At 44.2% G+C, this 27,070-nt stretch overlaps 1 protein-coding gene across 3 annotated transcripts in view; it reads right to left on the bottom strand.

The window, feature by feature from the left end:
- Positions 1 to 27,070, bottom strand: part of ppil2 (peptidylprolyl isomerase (cyclophilin)-like 2) — a 593,707-nt gene that overhangs the window by 218,920 nt on the left and 347,717 nt on the right. For all 3 annotated transcript variants that reach the window (XM_072498280.1, XM_072498289.1, XM_072498297.1), the window contains one exon: positions 25,093 to 25,126. In XM_072498280.1, coding sequence (XP_072354381.1) covers positions 25,093 to 25,126 — 34 coding nt within the window. The remainder of the gene's footprint in view (positions 1 to 25,092; positions 25,127 to 27,070) is intronic.

Raw genomic sequence — 27,070 nt, 5'->3', positions numbered from 1 at the left:
AGCAGCCCTTGCTGCACACTTCGAATGCGTCTGCATTGGAACTGAGATCTCTGGCCCCCTATTGGAGGTGCAGACCTGCACAAAGCCGCATAATGGCCAAGCTTCTTTCAGTTGAGACATCGCCTGCCTCTTGCAGGGCATTGCCACATTAAATGGGCGGTGCCGCAGTTGGGGCACGTCATCACGTCAACGTCGTGACGCTCGGTGCGTCGTCGCACATGCGCAGTGCGGTCATCCGCCACTCGCACCTGCGCAGTGTCGTTTTCGGCCACTTTGTTCTCCCGACCGTGGTGCGCATGCGTGGGACCCCTGGAAAAGCGTGCAAAATGGCCACCTTCATCGATGCACAGGCGCCGCATTCGGGCAATGGCCTGTACACACACAGCCTCGTGGGGGGCAAGTTGGTCCTGCTCTGCCGACTTAAGGCGGGAATAGCGACTTTACACCTGTTCGTGGACTTTGCACGTCTCGATGACCACTGGCAGGGTCATATTTTTTATTTTTAGGAGCTGCTCCCGCAGGGCGTCGGAGTGGATGCCAAACACGATCTGATCCCTGATGAGGGAGTCAGCGGTGTCTCCGTAGTTGCAGGATTGCGCTAGAATGCGAAGATGAGTGAGAAAAGACTGGAAAGACTGATCCTTACCCTGAAGGCGCTGCTAGAAGACATAACGCTTGAAGCTTTTGTTCGGCTCGACCTCACATTGACTGTCAAATTTGGCTAAGACGGTCTGGAACTTGGTCTTGTCCTCACCATCGGTAAAAGTGAGCGAATTGAAGATTTGGATGGCTTGGTCCCCCACAGTCGACAGTAGCAGCGCTATTTTTCGGGCATCGGACGCACTTTCGAGGCCCGAGGCCTCAAGGTATAAATTGAATTTCTGCTTGAAGACCCGCCAGTTGGCGCAAAAGTTTCCCGGAGATCCGGAGCTGTGGAGGTGCCTGAATCTTTTCCATGCCGCTGGGAGGCAGTTGCTGGCCGTCAGTGAATTTTCGAAGGTAAATTACTAAGAAGCAGTAGCCACTCCTGGTATCATGCCGTGTTATTCACCCTGGGGTAACACGGACTGCAACACGATGCAGTTAAATGATCAAGCATACACCAAACGTAGGCGTTGGTTCAATAAGATTTATTGAACTTCAGTAACGAAGCCACACAGCTGCCTGTGGGTTGACTCTCTACTACTCGAAGTAAACTAACATTAACTATCTAGACCAGGCTAGCTCTGGTCCACGTGTAGAAGGTGTTGAATGATTTGTGCACCCTGTCACTACAGTTGTCACCAGTGGAAAGAGGCAGAGTGCTGATGCCTCGTGTGTTTTATAGTTGGAAGCCCCCGTCTGGTATTCTGGTGATTGGTCGTGTTCTGTTTTGTATGTTGATTGGCTCACCTGGGTGTCTCACTGCCTGCTTTTACCTCATGATGTGTATGGGTGCATATTATAACAAAGTGAAAGTGAAATTTCAGATTTGCAGAAGTTGACCTATTATCAGAAATGTGAATCTTAAACCCTATTGAAAAACAACAGGAAACATCTGTAATTGCTTGTGTGTTGGGGCAAAGAGAGTCCATCGGCTAGCAATGACCTTTGCTTGATCCAATCATATTGGCCAGGACAAACTATGGCCTAACATAGCATGGTAAGGAGAGCTCGATGGGGATAAAAGAAAGGGAACTACAGGACATCGCTGGCACATGTCTAGAAGCCAGACAGGCTACGGTGAACAAAACACGAAAGAATAGAAGGCTGTGCCCAAGTGAGTTCGGTAGCAGGAGCTGTCAGTGTTGAATCTCGCTGTATATCTATTGCCATTGTTAAGTATTAACTTTGTATTTCTGCGTGACACTTAATAAACTCTCTGACTTGATTAAAGAATACAAGTCCGTATCTTGTAGGTCAGAATTGGTCAAAAGACTTGAGTGAAACAAGTTGGGGTGTTCTCTGCCACATAGATTATCACAGCTAAGTGTCTTTCTCACTGCGATACCATACAGTGCTGAATCTTCAGTTTCAGAAAGAAAGGGCAGATGACAAGTGGGATGATTGGATATGGAAATGGAAATAGAGATTTGAGAAAATGCCCATCAAGTCCCTGAAGTAAAGAGGAGGAAGTATATGTGGCTGGTATAGTTTTGTTTTCTCGGCAGTATTAATCATATTGCAATTTTTCAGGATGGGAAGAGCCGTAACAGCGGAAAGTGGCATGTTTTCATAGAGGAAGGTGGTAATAAAAAACTAAAGTTGCATTGACGTTTCACCTCATTATGTTCTCAAAACATCCTACAAATCAATGAACTATTTTTGAGCATGGTCACGACTAACATTATTTTTGATTCTTTTTGTGGAGTTGATGTTTTAGCTTGCGACCCTTTAAATTTGTTTGTGCAGTATTTTAAAGGACTTGACTTGTGCACGGTCTGTGTGGGAACTTTGATTTGCTGCAAGGCTGCGCACTTAGAGGAACATTGCTCACTGCTGTTTTGTAAGCAAGAGTGGTAGCCAATTTGTCCATAGTAAGGTGTCATGAAGAGCAAACAGCTACTGGGAGAAGTCCTTGCTATTCTTTGAATGATGCCATTGGAATCAGCGAACAACTAGGCAGCTAGGCCTCAGTTGAACAACTCATTGCATGCATTCCAGACTGAGGTTGACTAAAATAAAACTCAATAATCACTCGGGAGAAAAGAAAATCTTCTTCCTGGGCTAAATTGAAAGCCACAAAGAAAATTAACAATATTGCATTTTCAAACATTCCAGCAACTAGGATTTTATATTTCAATATGTACTCTCCAAGACTCTCAGAACATTCTTGTGACGCCATCTATTTCTCTTCAGTAACAGTAAAGTAAAAGTTGTTACGCCTTTCCAAAAGATTTCATTGCACAAGAAAAGTTTCCTCCCATCAAGAAACCTTTAAATGATCGCTTCTGTGACATGCTAATGTTAACCATGAAACATCATTAACTTGGACTAGTTTCAAATGTGCTGACACCAAGATCAAATTGAGTCAAAAATATGAGAGACTTGTATGGTACGGAATCATGTAAATCATCCTTATGTTGTAAAAATGTAATTGCAGCTTTACAGAAGAATGATTTACAGCATACAAGGAAGCTGGGTCAAGGGAAATTTAATTAACACATAAAAAGTACTGGGCCATGGTCTTCAGAAGCAGCAGCTGTTGTGTGAGGCTCAATGTTTCCCTGAACTATTCCATAATAATTAGACAGAAGTTATGAAGTTATTGAAAATTACACAAAAGATGAATTAAGGTGACTTCCAGTGGCGTCCATGAACTGGGCGGTCGCACACAGGGTGGTCCCCACTTGTAAACCTGATTTTGGACCTTTTTCCCCCAGTGAAAGGGAATCGTTGTTGGAAAGAGCTGGCTAGAATTGAACTTCTTCAGTAGCCCCGCCGGTGTGGAATGTCGGCGGCGGTAACAAAAAGCACGAAGGAAAAAAAAAATAAGCAAAACCCCTGCTCCGGACTTGGAGGATCTGTGTGGCAGTATGAAGAAAAATATAGCGGGCCTTACCACGCCCGCCCTGTCCTCCATGGAAAAGCTGATGGCATTCATTCCATGTGAATTCCAGAGGCACAGACAGGTGCTGAAGGAAGACCTGGCCATGGTGATCGAAGCAGCGGGAGCACCTTCACGGACTCTTGGTAAGGGCAGAGCAGTGGTGGGAGTCGCAAGGCATGACAATCCGGGAGATAGAGAAGGTGGAGTTGGAGCACGACAAACAAATTGCCTCATTAGAGGTAGAAATTGTGATTCTGGCGGCGGCCCAAAAGTTCTATACTCCAGGGCAGACCGACCAGGAGAATCGGCCCAAGCGCCAGAACTTACGGATCATTGGATTACGGAAGGACGTCGAAGGTAAGAATCCTGCCCTGTACGTGCTGAGATGATTGGGGAGCTAGTCGGTGAGGGGGCCTTCACTAAACATCCCCCCCACACCCCAAGATGGGCCGGGCCCAGCAGTTTCTGCGGCAGAAGTCAAGGAACTGCTGTGGGCAGTAATCACCCGACTTCATAAGCTCCAGGACAAGGAGCGTATTTTAAAATGGGTGAAGACCACACGGTTCTGTAACTGGGAGGGGCATTCCATTCGAATATATCAGAACATTGGGACCAACCTAGCAAAACGGTGTACAGAATTTGACAAGACCAAGACGGCGTTATTTAAGGGTAAAATCTTGCTCGGAATGTTATACCCGCCGAAACTTTGGGTTACTTTCAAAGACAGAGTATTGCTTTAATGCACTGGAGGAGGCAAACAGTTTTATACAAAATAATGTGTTGGCAGTTAACTCAGCGCGGGTGCACAAAGTTATGGGAGTTGACGGACAGATTGAAGGGGGGCAGAGGAGAGGGGGATGGATATTCTAGCGGGGGGATGGGGAGGGAGGGCAGAATGCGGGCCATGCAGGTACTTGTGTTAAGGAGTTGAATGAGGGTCGTAACCAATGTGGATAAATGGTCCGGTCAAGAGATTCTGGGTGATTGCCCACCTGAAAAGCCAGAACGCTGATGTAGTCTTTCTACAAGAAACATCTTTGAGGATCAAGGACCAGACGAGGTCAAGGAAGAGCTGGATAGAGCAAACATACCAATCGGATTTTAACATCAGGGTGAGAGGGGTGGCTATCCTGTTCAATAAGAGGGTGGTTTTCACAGCAGCCCACACATAACAGACTAGCGGGAGGGAACAGTATGTAATGGTGAGTTGGGTTCTGGAGAGTGCGCCAGTGGTGCTAGTGAACATGTACACCCCGAAGTGGGATGCTGTAGACCTCATCAAGAAAGTACTGGCAGCGATCCCCAACCTTGACTTTCATCAACTGATCATGTGTGTGTGGGGTGCGTGTGCGGTACATGTGCATGTGGTGCATGTGTGTGTGGTGCATGTGTGGTGTGTGGCATGTGACTTCAACTGTGTGCTGGACCCAAGGTTAGGCAGGTCGAGCCGCAGGTCTTTTGTTAAGTCAGGAATGGCGAGAGAATTGACGGTATTCATGGTACAGATGGGGGGTGTCATGTGAGAGTAACTTTAAGAAATGGGTGTTTATAAATGGGTGTGTATATAAATATTTGTAGTGAGAGTACCTTTAAGAAATGGGTGTTTATTACTGCAGTGATATCAGAGAGTGGGTGGAGCTGGGCTGTCTCTCAGCTTTTTACTTTCGCATTTGGCTTTTTGCTGCAGCGTGGGTTTGATTTCATTTTAGTTTTCGAGAAGCTTCAATCACAGCAGGATGCGTGTGAATCTCTGCAAGCTTATGAGTGTCCATTTGCTGATTTCAACGTGGTAACTGTTCTCAGTAGTGAAGTTAAGCCTGATGTCTTTCTGTTAAAAGGTGTTTTTAAGTCTTATGGATGTTAAAAGGAAAGTAAGAATTACTTAGTGTTGTATTCTTTGGGAGTTGTATTTGAATTGATGGTTGCTAAGATATTTACTGTATGTTTTAAAAAGGTTAACTTGAGTTCATAGAATAAACATTGTTTTGCTTTAAAAAATATGTTTCCATTTCCATTTCTGCTGTACCACACCTGTAGAGTGGGCCGTGTGCTCCCCATACCACAATCTATTAACAGTTGTGGGTCAGGTGAACTCCATGATACATTTTGGGGTTCTCTAAACCCTGTCCCATAACTGTGGACCCCTGGAGGTTCAGCCATCCGAGAGAGAGGGAGTTCTTCTCTCATGTCCATCGGATGTACTCCTGAATAGACTTATTTGCGGTGGAGAAATCGCTGCTTCTGTGGGAGGCTGAATATTCAGTGATTGTAATTTCAGGTCATGCACCACATTATGTGGATGTGAGATTGAATTTGAGTCGGGCCCAGATCCTTGGAGGCTGAATACTATACTCCTTGCAGACAAGGGCTTCAGGTTGAGTACTCGCAGCCCCGACGACAGAGCTGTTAGCAGAAAGGAAAAGATTACACATGGAGTTTAAGCTGGTATCAACCGTGAAGGTGGCAAACCTACTCCGTCACTCATGAAGGATCTTTTACAAGTATGGTGACAAGGCCAGCCACCAGCTGGCTCACCAGCTGAGGAGGCAGGTGGCCACAAGGTAGATAGCCCAGGTTAGGGACCAGGACTTCAAAGTCCTGGAAAGACTTGGGTTTCAGCCAGTATTCAGCTTGTGGGTGAAATTGATATATCATGCTCCCATGGCAAGTGTCCAGTCAAACACGGTGAGCTCAGACTATGTCCGGCTGCACATGGGCACACGGCAGGGATGCCCGTTGCCCTATTGCTGTTCGCTCTGGTGATTGAACCTCTGGCCATCTAGTGCGATACTTAGGTCATCAAAGGGGTGGAGAGGCATTGAAGGAGGAGGCAGGGAGCATCGAGTATCCCTCTATGTGGACGATCTACTGCTCTATGTTTCTGACCCCCTGGCCAGCCTGGGAAAGATAATGGAGCTGATGAGAGTTTGAAGCTTCTCAGGTTACAAGCTGAACCAGAGCAAGAGTGAAATAATCCTGGTGAATCCCCAAGGCAGAATTAGGGGCACTGCCATTCAAGCTAGCACAAACGGAGTTTAGATACCTAGGGATCCAGGTGTCACATGACTGGGCCCTGCTACACAAATTGAACTTGGCCAGCTTGGTGGAGCGGCTGAGGAAGGATGTGAAGAGATGGGATGCATTCCCTCTCATCCTGGCGGGGAGACTGCAGACAATCAAATTGAACATCCTGCCAAGATTCCTATTTGTGTTAAAGATTGTTTCCAATCTTCCTCCCCAGTTCTTCTTCGCTAAGGTGGATAAATTAATTTAGGCCTTTGTGTGGACAGGGAAGACACCTAGGATTCATAGAGCCATCCTGCAGAGGAGACAGCGATTGGGCGGTCTAACATTACCAAACCTAATGTTTTACTACTGGTGAACATTGAAAGGGTGCGGGGATGGCTTGGGAACCAGGGTCGGAGTGTGTGCAGATGAAGGAGGCCTCATGTGTTGGGTCGCCCTTGCGGGCACTGATCACGGCTCCTCTTCCATTCTCACCAGCCAGGTTCATGACGAGCCCAGTGGTGGTGGCATTGCTTAGAATATGGAACCAATTCAGACTACAGTTCAAACTGGGGGGCACGTCCGTATTGGCGCCAAAAAGCAGTAATCAGAAATTCATTCCATCTGGGATGGATGCAACATACAAAATGTGGAAGAAGAAGGGGGTCAAGAGGTTCAGGGACCTGTATGTGGATGGTAGGGTCGGTTTGAGGGGCTAAAGGAGTTGATGGAGAAATTTCAACTCCCAAGAGGGAGCGCGTTCAGACATCTGCAGATACGGGACTTTCTTCGGAAGGGGGTCTCTGCATTCTCCCGGCTGCCAAAACCTACACGACTGGATGGGATGTATTGCAGGATTAATTGGGAGCAGGAAGAATATCAAAAAATATGGGTGGTTGTTGGAGAGGCAAGGGCCCCATTGGACAAAACAAAGAAGAAATGGGAGGAGGAATTGGAACTCGAGTTGGAGGGAGGGCTCTGGAGTGAGATTTTGTACAGAGTAAATTCCAACTGTTCTTGCACCAGGCTGAGCCTGATACAACTTTAGGTGGTACATGGGGCGTGACCTGAGTGGGTTCTTCACTGGGATGGAGGATAGGTGTGAAAAGTGCCTAAGGGGGGCGGCGAACCACATCCATATGTTCTGGTCCTGTCCAAAATTGAACAAGGTTTGTGTGGCACGGTGGCGCAGTGGTTAGCACTGCTACCTCACGGCACCGAGAACCCAGGTTCAATCCCGGCCTCGGGTCACTGTCCATATGGAGTTTGCACATTCTCCCTGTGTTTGTGTGGGTCTTACCATCACAACCCAAAGATGTGAAGGGTAGGTTGATTGGCCACGCTAAATTGCACCATAATTAAAAAAAAAAATTGGGCACTTTAAATTTAAAAACGAAATAATTGAGTTATGGACCTCGTTCTTCGAGACCATGGCTGAGATCATGGGGTTAGGATGGAGCCATGTCTGTTGGTGGCAGTATTTGCGGTTTCGGAGTTGCCGGTGCTTCTTGAGGACAAGGAGGCTAACATCTGGGCCTTCACCTCCTTGGTAGCCCGGCGTCGAATTTTGCTTGGATGGAGGTTGGCAGCATCACTTAGGGCTTCGGACTAGCTGGCAGACTTGGCAGAATTCCTAAGGCTGGAAAAAATTAAATATGCCATCAGAGGGTTCTGCTCCAGGTGGGAGCAGTTCATCGCCATCTTTAAGGACCTGTTTGTGGCCAGCAGCTAGAGAGGGGTGGTGTGAGGTGTGAGATGGGAGGGGCGGAGGAGGGGGGGGGGGATGTTGGTGTTCCTGTTAGTTTTGTTATAATGGAAAATGACAAACTGTTTGCACTACATTCTGTTGGTTTATGAGTTGTACTTATTCTCTGTTTTGCTATGATTGGAATAAAATATTTTTTTTAAAGGTGAATTAAGGTCATGTTATTTTATTAGTGACATGCACACACACTACTCAAAGATGTCTGAAACACCAGCAATAACATAGCTACCTAAAAAGCATTCATTCCACTTGCATGCTAAACCAGATACAGCAGTCTAGTGTTTCTGTTGCTAGACTAATAACTCAGAGAATGTGAATTAAAATTCTGCTCTCACAGTTTGAGAACTTGAACTGAGTTTTGTTTTTAATATAGAAATAAAATGCAGGCATCAGTTAAAGAAACCACAACACTGTCAGATTGTTACAAACGCCCCACTGGTTCAGTGGTGCCTTTTAGGGGGGTAAATTCATTTTGCTTACCCTGGTCTGGCCTACATAAGTGACCTCTGAAGTGGTCTAGCAACGTATTCAGTTCCATCAAGTTTAATCACCACTTTCTCAAAGTAACTAGGGATAGATAATAAATGCCAACGATTCAGTAATGCCCACATCCTGAGAATTAATAATAAAAAAAGAAAATCAAGCTCTGTTTATTCCTGCTATTGAGGTCATCATACGTGCCTCTCTGAGAGGCACCAGCTGAATTTTACTATCACAAGGAAACGGGGGAATGGGATTACTCGTGGAATGCTCTAGCAAGGAACTGGCATGGGCACAATGAAATGTATTAGCAATGTAAACTTCTGTGTTCCTACATGTGCTAGCCCTGCCATATCAAATTGGCACTGATTGTGAGGAACTGTCACCACAGTCTGTGTCAGCAGACAGCCAGGTGCAGAGCTGTGCCATCTCATCCAAATGCAGCCAGCAACGGTTATAGTCAATTATGGCCTGACAATCTGCCGACCAATGGGAATGGTGCCCTGAAGTGGCACGAGGGACCAACTGCTCACAAATATCTCAACTTCAATCGGCTTTAAAAAAAATAGGTAAGATATTTGTTTTTTTCATTACTTTGCTTGAAGCCTCCTGCCTACACCTTGGGTTTCCTTTCCCTACATTTTTCCTTTTGCTCTTTTCCATCAGATTTTTTTTAAATTACTAATGAATTGAAATTTCCACATACATTCCACAACAGCGTTAAGCTGTTCTTTCTTTGACTCTAATTTTCAATTGCACCTATCTGCAATTTTTCTTTGTGAGCATGAGAGCATTCTCCCCATCGCACTAAATATGCAGCTAAAGCTATGCAAATGAGTTAAGCTTGGAAAATTGGGTGATACAGCAGTTTCATTTGAGTTGGTCTAAAACCTGTCACTGGCCAGCAACGGAATATATAGAAGAAAATAAAACTAGCAGCCTTGATGATGAGGGAAGAAAATTTGTTTGCTCACAGATTTCAAGACTTGTAAAGATAATTTTTTGGCACTAGCTCAGTGAGGAATTTTGGCATGACAAACATTCAATTTGTGTTTAAGGCGCCAGGTTACATTCCTAAGTGGGAATGGAAAGTTCTAGTCATAAATTACTTTTAGAATCTGATGTTACTGTATCAGATATTAAGATATGCTTGGGTATGGTTTGCAATTTGCTCAAAAGTGAAAAGAATCAAGCCTTTTGAGCTCTATAAAACATCTTAACTCATCAAGTAACACCAAACAGTAACATTGTAGGCAATAGAGACTATTTACCCAGAGATTTCTTCACAGTGTTCAGAAAGTGTAACCAATCATGAATCAGATGTCCAAAAACGTGTCAACTTCCTTTTAAAAACTATTTAAAGTTCCAGGTTCAACCACCTGCACTGATGGTTTAGTTCAAACATCCATTATCCATCTACTAAAGACATTTTCACCTGTGTCTGCAGAAGAAACTAAAAAGCCCGATGTTAAAGTCTAGCTCAAAAGCTTTATCTTTTGTTTGGTCATTGTGACATTATGAGAAATGTACAGAACTGTAAGGGTTAATGTTATGCCCGAATCAACCACTAGGGAGCTAGATGCAGAACTATATAAAGCATTGATGCTAAGCATCGGGAAGAAAGTTGAGGAGAAGGCTAGAAGACAGACTGTAGGAAAGAGTGTGAGTGAGAGCAGATCATAGTTATTGCATTAGTGTAGAGATTAGTGATAGATGTGTAGATTGTATGATTATTGTCAATTGTTTATTATATAGAAGAGTCAAATTCAATGACGTAGTATAAATAAATCATTAGCTTTGTTTAATATAATAGCTAGTTGTGGTCTTTGTGAACACTCTGCCAACTATCCTAGGATCTGAACCACAAAGAACACCACAGTCATTATTTATGCCATGAAGATCAACTTCGTGAAGTTCCAACTTGTGGTGTCCCCTCTGGCCTTTCCCCTGGTTCCAGTAGAAATCACTTGCCCAGATACAAAATCACAGCACATCACTGAAATATGAAACTTCTGAAAGTATTTTCTGAGCACTCTGCTCTTAACAGGCTTCCTGAACTCTGGCTTGCATACATTCAGAAATTATTTTAGTGGCAACTAAGGCATTCTGGCTGAAAAGGAGAAGGTATCTCTAGCATTTAACACTACAGGCCCAAGGATTCAATGTAAATGGCTACTTGCTCACAGAGTTTCTCAAAATCACTTAGCAAAAGGAAAACATTGAGATTTTCACGTTGAGAGATAGTCATGTGTAGATTAACAAACATATCAAGCAGCTTGTGTGGGATAGGTAATAGGTGATGTATGCAAGAGATCCATGACAAAGGAAACGATCCCCTTCAACATGAGCCTTACACAAAACTGTTACCATTTGCTGGTTGTCCACTCCTGGTTAAGATTACCACGCATTTCCTGGTTAAATATTAGGATTGGATACTGTAAAAATTAGTATCAAATTGTTTTAAGAAACAACTTAGACAGGATTTTATTTTTAAGATTGTTCCAGATGGATTCAAATATTTATTTTGGAGTTTCTTCTTTAATCTAACTTTTCAACCCTCCCAAGCAAGTTCATTACTCGACTGATTGCTTGCAGAAGTTAAGTGCTTGTTTTCATCATTATTTTAATGGTTTTCCATGTATACTTGCCCCTTTCCTTCACTGCTTCATTACTTTACCTCCTTTGCAATGTAGTGAATAGAACAGGTACAATGACTGTAGAGTTATGCTAAGAGAAAATGTTGGTCATTTTTTGACAATGACGAAATTAACATTAATGTCTGTGGTGTCACGCAGCCGTTGTTATGTTATGTCCCGAAGATAAACATGGAAGGGTGGCCTACGGTTCACAGTGAGCATAGTCTGTTTGATCACATGGTGGTGAGGCTTTATTCAACAGAATTTCAAACTATAGGAACAGCAATTGATCATTCAGCCCTTCAAACCTGTTCTACCATTCAATTGATCATGACAGATCTATACCTCAACACCGTTTGCCCATCTTCATTCCATATCCCTTAATACCTTACCTAACAAAAAATGACGGCTCTCAATCACCATTGACCCACCATCTGGAGCCTTTTGAGGAAAGGGTTCCAGATTTTCACTCCTTTTGTTAAACTTCTGATAGCCAGGTGAAACAGGAAACCCAAAGTCAATCTTTACTCAGTTTTAGATTTATTCGCAGAGTGAAGCATTACAAATCTATAGCTCCTAATTTTACTAACTGTGGGCAAAATACTCCGCCTCGCCACAAACACAAACTGCGATTGGGCAGAGAATCAGGTGTCCAGCCAGAATCAAGGTCCGCGCCCGGCGCCGATTTGGGCTCCGTGCTCCAGTTCCTCATTGGTGGCAATTACGAAGTTTGAGCCCGGCGTCGACAGCGGCGGTATGCGAAACTGGCATTTGCATGCATTTAAATGTGATTAGCAGGTTGGACACAATATGCTCTGCCTTTCCATGATGCTCCGCTGCTCTCAGGCGGAAGTCTCGTGAGCATGAACTACTATAAGTACTTACAAATGTGGACTGGGTGCTATGGCTGGGGAGGGGGAGTGGGAGATTAAAAATGCACTGAAAGCTTTGGAAACTCTTGGGCTTGCTGGTGGGAGAGCGACTGCCGGGGCTGGGGGCAGTAGCAGGCAGTGACTTGGTGGCAAGTCCATGGACTCAGGATGTCCCCCTCGGGATTGGTGTGGCCTGGCTCAGACTGCCGTTGCTGTAATCTGTCGTTTAAATACACTCCTTTTGTATTAGGTCTTCTTTTTTGCTCTTCCTGAAGAAGGAGGGGTGTCTTCAACTGAGGCAGCCAAAACTGCCCAGGCACAATCCTCCAAAGATATTTAAGGGTTAAATTAAATCTTTACCAGGCAGTTTCCGGTGGCCCTGGTTACAAAAAGAGGGTGGGGGTCTCTGAATGAGGTCTTCTGCATGCCTTAATGAGCTCAGCAAATTGGGTCTTCAGTAGAGCACAAGCACAGACCTTCTCACCTCATGATCTCCCAGCCCTTTTTCCTGCCTCCTAACCATTCACAACAGTTCTCAACAACAAAGTGCAAAAAAAGCTCCAAACGTTTGATTTTAAAGTTCTTGTTGCTTCAGTCTACCACCCTCCTTCAGGGCAGATGTTCTTTCTCTGTTAAGTTTGCTGGTCAATGTCCTAATTTTTGTCACCCCCTTCATAGTATGGGGGGCTCAGCAGCTTAGCAGGCCCCCCTTGCTTGTAGGCAGGTTAGCTCTCACTCTCCAGGTCGCGGGCAGAAACTGCAATTCCTGTCTTGACCCAGCTTTCCAGTATTGAACAATCAGCTATTTGGAATCAGCTGTGCTCCAACTAACCCAGACAGAGGGTCAGCTGCTTCAACAGGTGATGCTTGTGGAACTCAACTATCCTCTCTTCTACTGTCAAACAGTGTTGTTTTCAAGATGCAGAGTATGCACTAAACCTGCACTTCTGTAGCCACCTGGGTTGGCCATTTCCCGACTTAAAATGGAGAACCGCAAGGACTAAAGGGAAATTCAGCCAACACAGGCAAAAACGAGCAAGTGCAGAAATCCTGTGTATTGGAACTTGCAAAAACCAGACAGCACTGAAACCAGCATCCATCTGCATAGTAATGCAGCAGCCATCTGCATAGTAATGAGTGATTCCCAGGCACAATTGATACACTTCAGGTGAATAAGGCCAAGCCAGACTCCTCGCGCCAGCAGGAGCCAAGACAAAGGAAGGCCAACGGACATTTAGGGACCGCCCAGCGATCAGGGAACAACTCCAGTATTGGAGAAATCGATCCAAGTGATCGGAACGCAGTCCAATCATTTGGAACCAGGTACAGGGTCCGCCCCGAAGGGCGGGAAGCCCCTGGGGACTATAAAGTAAAGCCCCCAAGTTCAAATCGTCCTTCTTGGCAGGGTCACTCAACAACGCGAATCAACCCGAGTGTGAACTGCCCAGCTGCCGCACCAACCAAATAAGTCTCCAGTCAACGCTCGCTACGAGATAGGCGCTCCGAGCTACAAGTCCATACCAGCTTTTGAATCCTGCAGACTCAGGACCTGAACGAAAGGCCATTTGTTCCCCATACCTGGTGGGCCAATTCCGAAGCTAAGTTAGCTTCGAAGCTAAGAACCAAAAGTTAGCAACATATTACTGGCGACATCCTGACGGGACCCGACTTAGAAGTGGCTTAACCACTCCGGGAGAACCCAAAAATTTGAATTGAGAATCCAATTGGAAACTGAAAAAACCACAAGTGTTCAAGCAGTTCTGATCAATCCCCATAATTCGGAAGTATGTTAATGCATGCGTAACTAACAGGGCTATAAGGTGAAACTGATAGATTTTTGTTGCGAAAAACTGTCGGGAGTTTGTATTCCGGAAAATAGCGAAAGCCGTACCCGTAATTACAGCACCGCCTTAGTACCCCTCGTTCCAAATTTTAAGAAAGTATTTAGAGAGGGAAGATGGCAATGCAGGCAATGCAACGCCTCATGAACCCTGAAGAATTCGTGGTCGCAGCGACCAGCAGCAGAGAAGGACAGTGTCTCGTTTGGGAAGAGGAAATCAGGAAGTACCTCAAAGGGAAAGGATGACCCCTTTGGAGTGAATTCTGTGAGAATAAGGAAACAGGACCGGGGAGTATAGGACATACTTGGTGGGAGAACCTGTCAGAGATTCATAAGAAAAGCTTGGGAAAAGCTCACAAGCCGATGGCAATCGTGTCCTATTTGGCACAACTGCGACGCACAGAGGAGGTCGTTCGGACTCTCCGTAAAGAGATAGAAGGAGTACATCGAATGAGCAAGGTCGATGTAATTGAGGTTGAGAAAGAGAACATAGAGTTGAGAAGGAAGTTAGCAGCAAAGGACGGAGAGGTGGATGATGCCAAGTGGGCACACCAGTCTTGTCTGGCGCATTTAAGCAGCTTCCAGACACAGTACGAAAAGGTCTATCAGGACACGCAACGTGCAGTCCTGGTAAGAGAGGAAACCGAGAAACAGGTAGAGGCACTGCAAAGGCAGTGTAGCGACCTGAAAGCAGCATTACGAGCACTCCATGCTACTACCACGGAGCACAGACAGAGCTCACTAGATCATGCGAAGTGCAGGAAGCAGGTTGCAGAACTACAGTCTTTGCTTTCAGTTCAAAATGAATTCCAGAGCACCTTTGGATCCCAGTTAGATACAGAAGACGGCCCGGATTGGGAAGAATTAAATGAGACCGCGCATAGGTATGTTCAGGGAACATGTGCGCAAGGAAAGCCCCAGAAGAGAAAAGCGCCCCAACCCCCCACATCGCAGATAGTTCAGGCACCAATGAATCCAGTAACCACCCACCACACAGTCACATCGGACGGAGATACAGAATTTCTTTATAGCACCCCCTTAACCGTGACCCAATTATGGGACGCGTGCGAAAGAATCACACCGTTCCTCCCCACCTCAGACCCCCACCACTTCTTTGCTAGAGTAAAGCAGCAGGCGACCATGTACGGCCTGGATGAGCGTGAGCACGTGAAGCTCACAGTTTTGCGTTTAGACCCTTCAGTCGTAGCAGCCCTTCCCGACCCACACAATATAGGAGGAGGCACCCTTGCAGAGATGTACGCAGCGATCCTAGGTGCAATCGGCTACAACAGAGGTGACCCAGTAGAAGGCCTGAATAAGTGCAGGCAGAAAAAGACGGAACACCCCACAGCATTTGCTGGACGCCTGTGGATCCATTTCACAGCCGTTTTCGGTAATTTAAACCGCGCCCATTTGTCCCAAGAAGGTATGGCCAAATGGACCCACACCCTTATCTCCCATGCCACAGAGGCAGGACAAAAAGCCTGTACCAACTATGACCCCTCAGAAGAAGCGCATAATGAGAAATGGGTTTTAAAGAGATTGTCCCGCACCTGGGAGCAATCTGTCCAAAACAAACCTGCAGTTAGGAAACCCGAGGAACAGCAGGCAGAAGCAGACATCCAAGCGGTGAAAACGCACCAGAACCCCGCATGGGTAAACGAAGGCAGGAACAGCCCCCCACAGAAGCCACAGGAGAGTTACAACTGTGGACAGTTAGGACACTTTGCACGAGAGTGCAATGCCCCACGAAAGCCACAGAGAGCCCAGCAGGCAGGCACTCTGAATAAGAATAGGACAGAGCCCATACATAGTGTAGGCACCCGTTCAGACCAGACGGACATGAACGGAACTGACTGACGGTGTTCGGGCTCCCCCAGTTGGGTCTGCGACACCCTTTGGGATAGGTCCGGCCGACCAGTAGTTGCAGCAAAGATACGGGGACAGCCCATCGAATTTCTCTGGGATACAGGAGGGTCCCGCACCACAATCAATTCCTCCACCATATTCCAGAAAGACACGTGGCCCACTACAGCCACAATCACGCTCAGCGGCTTTACAGGCCACTCACAGCAGGGACACATCACAGCCCCTGTACCCATTCAAATTGGCAACATTATGCCAAAACACCCCATAGTTTTAGTCGCTCTACCCCACACAGCAGAACACATTTTGGGAATTGACTTTATGAACTCTCACCACCTTTCATTTGATCCGGTAAACCAATGTGTTTGGAGAATGGCAAAATCCACAAGAGCCCCCGCAACGCTCATAGTAGGTGAGTATGCAAACAAGATTAGCGCAGTGGGCGATTTCTAGTTTGACCCGCCCACAATTAGCACAGACAAGCAGGTTAGGGCAGTTCTGCAGAAGCACAGGACAGCATTCGCGATCCACAAACACGACTGTGGCCGGATGACTGGTTCCGTTCAAATCACAGGACCTGACCCTAGACCCCAAAAGCAATGCGGATTTCCCCAAGAGGCAGAGGGAGAAATCACAAAAGTTATCGACAGCTTATTAGAGCAGGGCGTACTCAGATCAGTAGCCTCCATTTGGCCAGTGAGAAAGCCCGTTGGATCATGGCGACCTACCATCGATTACCGGGAACTCAACAAAGTCACCCCCGCAGCAGCCCCCACGGTAGCCACAAGTCCCGAGACCATGCTCAAACAGGGACTCAACTCACAATACTTTACGGATTTGGACATCAGTAACGGATTCTGGTCCATTCCATTGGCAAACGCGTGCCAATACAAATTTGCCTTCACTTTTAAAAGTCAGCAGTACACATGGACATGCCTTCCACAAGGATTCCACAACTCCCCCTCCATTTTCCACCGACAGCTGGCAAATGGATTATCAAAGTTTTCTTGCCCCGAATGTCTGGTCCAGTATGTGGACAACCTATTACTGCAGACAGACACCAAGGCAGAGCACATCGAGCTTTTGTCCGAACTCCTGGAACTCCTACATTCAATTGGATGCAAAGTAAACCCCAAAAAGGCCCAGATTTTGGAAAAAAATGTGATATATTTGGGTACGATTATCACGCATGGTAAACGCGAGATCGAGCACAAAAGAATTGACTCGATTGCCAAATTGCCCCTTCGCCAGAATGTTTCAGCCCTCCGGTCGTCTTTAGGACTGGTTGGCTATTGCCGAAACCATATCGACGGTTTCGCCACCAAGGCAGCACCCCTCTCGGAACTCCTAAAGAAAGGAGCCCCTTGGGAATGGCTTCCGCAGCATACGGATGCTGTGGATGCTTTGAAAAGAGCCCTTATTGGAGCCCCCGCACCACAGGTTCCAGACCCGCTTTCCCCCTATGCTATAGAGATAGCTAGCACAGACCGCACCCTTTCGGCCGTGCTCCTCCAGGAACGGCACGAACAGTTAAGACCCGTGGCTTACGCCTCCAGACTTTTAGATCCTGTGGAGCAGGGATTTTCGGCCTGTGAAAGGCACCTGCTCGCAGTTTTCTGGGCAGTTCAGTATTTTTCCTACATAACCGGACTAAACCCCATTACAATCCTCACAGAACACCCCCCCACCCAACTTCTACTTGACGGACGACTTAAGGACGGTGCAGCTAGCCAAATTAGAGCAGCTAGATGTACCCTTCTTTTGCAGGGACGGGACATCACTGTTAAACGGACTCAGACCCACACTTTCCTAGCCGACAACTTTCAGTACCCAGGCACCCCCCATGAATGTGAAATAATTTCACCGCACCAGAACACAGGCCCCTTTATTGCGAAAACACCCCCCAGAAAGATAGGTAGTTCACCCCAGAGCCCCCAGACACGTGTGAACCCTTAAGGATATATGTGGATGGTTCTTCCACAGTAGTAGACGGGAAGCGCATTACAGGATGCGGCATTTATGTTGAGGACGCGCAGGGACTCGCCCTAGAAGAAATCTCACTAAAATTACCAGGACACTTAGGCGCGCAGGCGGCAGAACTAGCAGCTGCTGCGTAGATTATAGACCACCCAGATTCCTTCCCCAGCCCAGCAGACATATACTCGGACAGCCTCTATGTCTGCAACAGCCTTACAGAATTCCTACTCCTGTGGAAAGCAAGAGGATTTGTTTCCGCAGACGGAAAACCCCTCCCTTCAGCCCCATTGCTCCACCACATTTTAGAGAAAGCACAGGACAGGACATTCGGAATTGTTAAAGTTCGAAGTCACCACCGTTCCTCCCCACCTGGAAATGTAAAAGCCGACGCACTGGCCAAAGCAGGTTCCAAGCATGGATATTTTTGGACACCCCCCCCCCCGAAAGCGCACCAGTGAATGCAGTTCAGGTCTCGCAGACTAATATTGAGGATTTAGTGCAGGCTCAGAAGCAGGATAACAATCTCAGGGAGATGTTGAAAGGACAATTTGCAGCACCCTATGATAGGTTTAAAAATGCACTGACCACACATGACGGTGTGGTGTTAAAAGACACCCTTTATGTGGTTCCTGAACAGGACAGGAATCAGCTCATTTGTTTGTTCCATGACAGTCATGGGCATCAGGGAATTGACCGTACTACAGCCCACCTCAGGCAGCTCTGTTGGTGGCCAAGTTTAAAAGAAGACATAACGCACTATGTTGAGAATTGCCTTATCTGTGCCCAGAACAATCCGGACAGATATGCAAAGAAAGCGCAACTTAGCCACACTCGCCCTGTTAATGGTCCCTGGACTAACCTCCAGATTGATTTTATAGGACCATTGCCCCCTTGCAGGAATGGTTACAAGTACGTATTAGTCGTCATAGACACTTTTATGAAATGGGTAGAGGCCTGCCCATCCAGAACGAACGCGGCAAAGACCACAGCCAAGATCTTAACCCATCACATCTTTACGAGATGGGGACTCCCCCGCAGCATTGAATCCGACAAAGGCTCCCATTTTACGGGACGTGTCATGAAGAACGTCCTCACGATATTTGGCATTACCCAAAAATTCCACATCGCATATCACCCCCAGTCAAGTGGTATCGTGGAGCGCATGAATCGGACCCTAAAAGCCACCCTCAGAAAAATGGTCCAACAAAACAACACCACTTGGGATTCAGTCCTCCTTTTGCACTGATGTTTTTGAGAAATACTATTTCAACATCCACAGGTTACACCCCACACACTCTCCTGACCGGACCCCCCATGAAAGGCACAGAATTTGTATTAGGATTGGACTTGACCAGCCCCGAAGTGACGGCCCTGGCACACGAGAACGCAGTCAAACAGTTATTTGAAAATGTGAAAACAGCTCAGCTAGCAGCCGCAGTATGATTAGGCACTAGGAAGAAACAGAGCACGGCCTGTTTCGACAAGACAGTGCATGCGACTGAGTTTGAGGTAGGACAGCAGGTCATGCTCTCAATTTACAACCCCAGCACATTCCTGTCACTGGTGGTTGGCTGCGATGTTGTGTATGCTGGTTGGTCCTACTGTATGTCCATCAGTGTGTGTGTGATTGCACCATGATATGCTGATGTATATCATGACAAAACTATTTGCAGTACATCTCTTTTCTAGAATTTTGCCTAAAATATTTCACAAGTAGAATCCCATATCCACTGCTTCCAGAAGAGGTGTTTCCATGGCTAAAGTGCTTTTAACAATCCCTTTTATGGTCTTAGCTTCCCAGGCTACAGAGCAATATTTCCCATTTTAATCCACCAAAAATACTATGAAACCAACTGTACTCAAATATGCATCAGCAATACTGGCATGAAATGCAGCACTAAAAATAACTGATTTCATGTTCTTTGGTTCACCCAAGGCTAGGAATGTAAGTATGCGTTTCTCCATATTTGATTTGTTTCATTTTTATTTGCATTAAAATGTCCCTGACTTTAGGGTGCTTCGTCTTAAGTACTTAGTTCCAATCCATCAAAACCAGCACCCGGTCTTGTCAATCAATTCAACTGACTAATCAACCTTCACAACTGCCGTGTTTCTTCTTTAGATGTGACATAATTTTTCTGTGGTGACCAAGCATGATTAACTGGGATCGGGGTGACACTCTCAAAATAGGACTGCTGATGTAAAGTTACTCCAGACATATACTGCTAATGCTTAAACAAATATATTTAAAATACAGAAGCCTGACTTCCAATCTTAAATTCCACTTTAATCTTATTAATACCACATTTCTCAAATTCCATAGTACCATCCCATAAGAAATCATCAACATGCATAATGATGATGCCTGAAAGTCTCCCTTTCTAATACCATTAAAACTTTGCAGGATCAACTTTTAGTTGAACACAGCCTACTTTCAGCAAAACAAATGTCATTGAGAAATAGCACACCCCCAAGGCATCATTTAGCCCAGAAACACATTTATTTAGTTTTCATAATTTTCTTTCTGCATCACTCGTCTCTTTAGGTGGTTTCAAAAACATTTCTCTAAACATTTTAATCTTGTAGAAACACAGGATTTATGGTATTTGTTATGCTCCTTTAACTACATGGCCAAAAAAGCCAAGTAAAACTGCTCAGATTCTGGGAGTTTGTAATTAATCCCAATTAACCTTGAGGATTGAACCTTAATAGCTTGATTACTATGTTGCATTACACTGGTCAGCACCGTCTTACCATCACACCCCATCACCTTACTCTGACTTTTCTATTTCTTAAGGCCCTCCTTTTTATAATAAAAAAGTCTACCTTTACAATCTTATACAATTCCATAAAGCTCTCCAAGTTTTTTTTCAAGACCTCAGCCTTTTTTCTGCAAGTAAAGCACCAAATGTACAAAACACAAGTTCTTACAACCAAACAACATTTTATTATCAAGGTTTCTTGTTTCAGATTCTCCAGACAGAGGAAAGATTTTTATTTACTCAATCAAATTATTTTGTTATTTTAAGCATCCAAATAAGATCACTCCTCAATTTTCTACATTAAAGGGAAAACACATTAAATCTTTGCAAGCTGGCCTCAGAATTTAATCTTAACCTTATGCTGGTGAATTTATGCTACACCCACTCCAATGCCAATATATCCTTCCTGAGGTGCAGTGCCCAGAACTGAATGTCTGAGTCTGACCAAAACTCTGTACAACTGAAGCATAACTTCCTAACCTTTGTGTCCAACCCTCTCGAGACATTCTATACAATTTGGCTGAAAGAGGAAGAATGGAGCATAATTATAGGGCTCCATCACTGCACAGCAGGAATCAACAAAGTAAACAGAATACTGACTCATTAGAGTGAAAACAGTACCGTTCACGTTAGAGGAAATCATGCTCTAATCAGCTCATTCCTTAAGTGCTATTCTCAGTTCTGGATAGCTAAATAGAAGTGGAATGTTCAAACCCTGAAGATAATTCAGAAATAAGAGACATATTGATTCCTCACGGGAAGTGCTGAGCTATTATATAGACATTACAACATAGACACATGCCCTTTGATGCAGCTGGTCGGCAGGTGTTGTGTTCCACACAAGCTTACTAAAACACTACTTCACCTAGCCTTATCAACATCACCTTCCATTTCTTTCTCCCTAATCTATTTATTTAGTTCCTCCAATGGCATCTGTGATTTTTGCCTCAACTATTCCGGGTCGTTGTAAATTTCACATTCTAATAACTCACTTGGCAAAATAAGTTTCTCTCAAATTCTTTACTACATTTATTAGTGACCACGTTACAATTATTACCTCGAATTTTGGAGGCCCCCAAAAAGTAAAAACATTTTTTCTATTTATAATGTTTCTATTTATATATTTATTAATAAACAATGTGTTTCCCCTATGAATAAAGAATGGACAAGCCAGTCTTTTGAGCCGAGAAAGGAAGCTACAGGTATTCAATATATTAGATAATTGAGTAAAGGTGAATCCAAAACACCAGTTCAAACTAAGTGACAGAAGGGAACAGATTCAAACCGGTGAAAGACAGAATTAGAACTGTCAGAAAACTATTCAATACACATGGAATGGAGAGATGACACAAATCTGACATTATTTAAGACAGTTAGATGTGTGATGGAGGCCAAGAGATTTTATGGATATATTAAAGGCTGCTAATAATGGCCAATCAATCTTCCTTTCTCATAACTTATCTTGCGATAGATAATAGTTCAGGAACATAAGGAGGTTCGTTGATGTCTTAACTAATTTTTCTCCAAAGTGCTTGTGAGTACTTTTGAGGTGAAGTGGTTCTTAATCGTGATTGAAAGTGTTCCAGGGTGGGTTTATTTTTATTTTTCGGTGTGCTATTTAAATTGGTCTCAAATATAGATATTTTGTTATATTAATCCGGAAGAAAGTGCTTTCTATTCTTTATTTTGTGACAGTTTTAGTCCTGGAAGCTAACTTCAATGCTTGCATTGTAACTTATTTAAGAGTAACCCATTTAAGAAGGAACAGAGTTGCTTCAAAGATGTCTGATAATAGAGGTTTACTTGATGTACAAAAGTTGATGGTTCACAGCCCTCAGGATCATCTGTCCTGAAGGTATTCATATTGCTGAGGCAGAGGGAATCTTGGGAAACATGCAGTTTGCGAATTCACAGACCAGAAGACCTTTGTTCAGGCAATGGCAGGCATGCAGGGGAGAAAGAACGCAGCATACAGAACTGAAAATGAATCCGTATTGTAAAAGAACAACATTTCCAAATAGATAGAACTTGAAGAGAACATGTTAAAGGACATCCTCCCTTACTCGTATGCTGAAAAGAACAAACTTGAGGGCGATATGCAGTTAAACCCCACTTTAAGCAGGCATTTTGAGAATCAACTCTTCAAGACGAAGCCAATTGAAATCAAACCCAGTCATGCTTTACTTAGTGCTATTCACAGTAGCACGAATTGCATCAGAAGATCAGAAATCAGGCGATTTCTTTAATAAAGCCTATCTTTTGATTTAAAGCTGATGAGTTGTGCTGTCCTGTTAAAGCATTAATTGAAATAGGGTTTTTAACACTGCCCATGTTAAATATTGGCAGATGTTGAGTGCACTGCAAACAGCTTCTCATTATTTCCAACAAAACATGTTGTCTCCTTGCTGGGACACGCTGTCCTTAGTAAAGCAAATAATAGAAGGTAAAGGCTCCCATCTGTTTAAACAATTGTGTCTTTTACCCATTTTCTAAACTGCAAAATATACACCGTTGAAAATTTTGAGTTAAATGTTTTAAAAGCTTTACAACCAACCTATGTAAGGACATGTTTAGAGCTTGTTCAGAACTAATGTTGTAAGTACACCATGTTGACCAGAGTAAACTTCACTGATATCACAATTTTTCAAAAATAATTCACCCCTGCTTTCCTGAGGCAGATTCACCCAAAGGGACTGGAGTTGTTAGGATTTATATAAATGTTCATAATATGTATCTGTAATTGTTGTCAGTGATGGTATAATCAGCTTCAGTGATAACTTATGTACACCAGGAAATGGATACTGTATTAGCAGATACATTTTCTGGCACAGGTGGGTTTTTAATCATTATGCTTCTTTGGGCTTTCTAATTTGTTTCGGCCAGAGTGTACAATTAATTTTGTTAAAAATTCCAGTTCCAAATAGTACAGTACAAAAAGCATAAACCGGCCTTACAATTAGTTTAATTCCCAAGACACCCGATTACCATTTGGGACAGTACAAAACTGATGACATTCTACACCACAGGGAAGCCTGAAAAATACAACAATGCTGGCGATAGAACGGATAAAAACATAACAGATAAAAGGCAAGATTCAGTATTTCACCCCTTTTGCAAACAGCATCTTCAGAAGTAATTAAAAAGATAAGCCATTGAAAGTAGTTCAGGGTTGGTAAATAATAATAATAATCTTTATTATTGTCACAAGTAGGCTTACATTAACACCGCAATGAAGTTACTATGAAAATCCCCTAGTCACCACACTCCGGCGCCTGTTCGGGCACACAGAGGGAGAATTCAGGATATCCAGTTCACCTAACAGCACGTCTTTCGGGACTTGTGGGAGAAAACCGGTGCACCCGGAGGAAACCCACGCAGACACAGGGAGAACGTGCAGACCCCGCACAGAATGTGACCCAAGCAGGAATCAAACCTGGGACCCTGGTGCTGTGAAGCAACAGTGCTAACCACTGTGCTACTGTATATAGATTATATAGATTGTAAAAGTTCCTTATGCTATTGTCCAATCAAGTACAATTATAGCTAGCCAGATAATGCCTAGCCCTTCTTTGAATTTAACAATTGCACTTTATTTCAAAGGTTTCTTGCCACAGCTAATATTCTACAAGATAAACCAATCTGATATCAAATTATGACCTTCCCCAATTCGAGCTGCAAGTAATGACCTGCTCACAAGTGTATGCCTTCCACTTGCATCAATGCCGAGTTTTGCATGTCTGGGGAGGGATGCCAATATTGCCAATGTAGACATTGGCAGGTTTGCAAGGTATAGGTTTGACAACAAACTTGGAATGTTAATTTCACACAAAGCCCTGATAATGGTGTTATCCTGTGCTAATTGTTCATGGGATGACCAATGTGGTCTTAAGACTTTTCTATTCTTTCCAAAAGCATCTGCTGATGACTGAAACCACTAGAGAGAATGCCCGTTGTCTGATGTAGCTCTACACCAGGAAGATCTCACAGGCAAAGTCCCAGCACAATTCTGAGGAGCTCCCAAACTTCAAAGCTTGCTCTGGCTATTGTTCCCTGTTTGTGCACTTGGAATCAATACCCTGCCCATGAGTGTTTGGACATTCCATCAAGAAACATTGTGTTTTGCTCGATCTCCCTTCTTGATCAGATGAAAAAAATACAATTTCACCAAGAAAGTGGCATGCATCAAAAGCTACCCGTGGGGAGGGTGGCGCTGAGATCACATTGCTTTTACTGCGTAATTGTCTCTTACTTTGTTCATAAAATGGTTAAGTGTTTATTGGAACCTTTACAAAACAACACGACTGCATTATACAAATGAATGGGTTGCAAGCATAAAATCAAACTTGGATCAAATCTTACCAGTGCCTGTACCAGTAGGGTCACCTCCTTGAATCTGGAAAAAGAAAGAAGCCTGCTTAACAGCAGCAACAACTTGCATATCTAAAGTGCTCTGCGCATACAGAAAATAACTTTCATTGAATTTACACAGGCGAGGGAAATCCAGAGACTACTGAGCAGTGGAAACACGGAAATTAATAAACTTATGAGGGGCAAGGCATAAGTAAAGTGTATAGAGCGGGTGTTTGAAAGTAGGGTGACAAGTCTGAGGATTAGGAATGGAGTTCCCAAAGACAGAAGCAGGTTGATGCACAAAGATTGATGTAGCAAAGAAACAGGAATAAGAAGCAACTAAGTGCGAAGGTGACAGAAGACTAGAAGAGGCACATCAGTTCACAAGATCTCACTCAGCTGAGGTGGAGCAAGAAGAGGACATCTGAAATAAAGTACGAAAACCAGATCAATTCATTAGGATATGAGAATTCAGTGGTTGGATGAGAATAGGGTGCCAAGAACATGGGACGTTTCTATAGCTTTACCAATGAGTCATTTGTACAGGAGATTTGTGCGACAGTACACAGGGATTTTGCAGCTGCATTTTCTGTTTTCTGACTCCAAAAAAGTAGCCAATCATTTTCATCAGATAATCATTTGCATGGAATTATAGAACTGTACAGCGCAAAAGATAGTCATTCAGTCTGGCATTCCTGTGCTGGCTCTCTGAAAAAGGTAACACAATCATTTGTCCGTTCCTGATATTCTTTTAATTTTTATCCCTCAATTCTATCCATATCCTTTCAAAAGCTGCAGCTGAACAAATGAGACATTTCACATAAAGGGTGGAGTCAGTCACAACATGATCTCTTGGAGTCATTTACTTGCTGCGCTTAACCCAGTAGGGCAGAGCTCCTGCCCCTGCGAGCTGTCAGACCTCTTTAACCTGGGATTACCCCTCTCCCTGGGTCTGTAAAGACTTAATTACCTGCAAATGCTCGCATTCAAAGTATCGGCTTGCATCTTTGACTTTGTCTATATATGTTTCCGGAACCAACTCTTCATTCACCTGAGGAAGGAGCAATGCTCTGAAAGCTAGTGATTTGAAACAAATCTGTTCGACGTTAACCTGGTGTTGTAAGACCTCTTATTGTGCTCACCCCAGTCCAACGCCGACATCGCCACATCATTAAAATATGGGCAGTGGAATTTTGGAGAACACCAAACTTCCTGAGGGTAAAATTTGGGAGACCAGCCAAAATTGTGTTAGAAAATTGAAAAACTGTTCCCACTTGTGAAAGGATAGAGAGCGAGAGGGAACAGAATTAAAGTAATTGGTAAAAGAAGTGAAAACGACATGAGGAAAATCTTTTCTACGCAGTGAGTGGTAAGGGTCCGTCCGGAATGCACTTCGTGAGTCTTTGGTGGAGGCGGGTTCAGTTGAAGTGAGGTGAATTCACAGGAAACCAAGTTAACGTTTCAGGTTGATGACATTGATGACACAAAATTAGAGCATTGTTAACTGTGTAGAAACTCATGACTTTAGGAGAACATAAACAAAATAACAGATTAGGCAGATGAGTATGATAAAATTTAATGTGGACAGATTGTGAAGTGATGCATTTTGGAAGCAAGAATAATCAAGTATTATAAGCTAAAATGAGTAAAACAGCAAAAACTTGAGGAACACATGCACCAATCATTAAATGTGGGGTGACACGTGGAAGACACTGAAAAAGAAAAGAACAAGCATATTTCATCATAGGTTTTATAAGAGACCCTTCAGCCCATTGAGTCTGCACCGACGCATGAAAGGCCCTGACCTGCCCACCTAATCCCACTTGTTAGCTTTGGCCCATAGCCTTGAATGTTATGGCATGCCAAGTACTCATCCAGATACTTTATAAAGGATGTGAGACAACCGTCCCAGGCAGTGTGTTTCAGACCATCACCACTCTCTGGGTAAAAAGGTTTTACCTCAAATCCTCCCACCCCTCACTTTGAA

The sequence above is a fragment of the Scyliorhinus torazame genome, chromosome 1 (genome assembly GCF_047496885.1).
Source record: "Scyliorhinus torazame isolate Kashiwa2021f chromosome 1, sScyTor2.1, whole genome shotgun sequence".
Lineage (NCBI taxonomy): Eukaryota > Metazoa > Chordata > Chondrichthyes > Carcharhiniformes > Scyliorhinidae > Scyliorhinus > Scyliorhinus torazame.
This window is presented reverse-complemented; position numbering and strand designations above follow the sequence as displayed.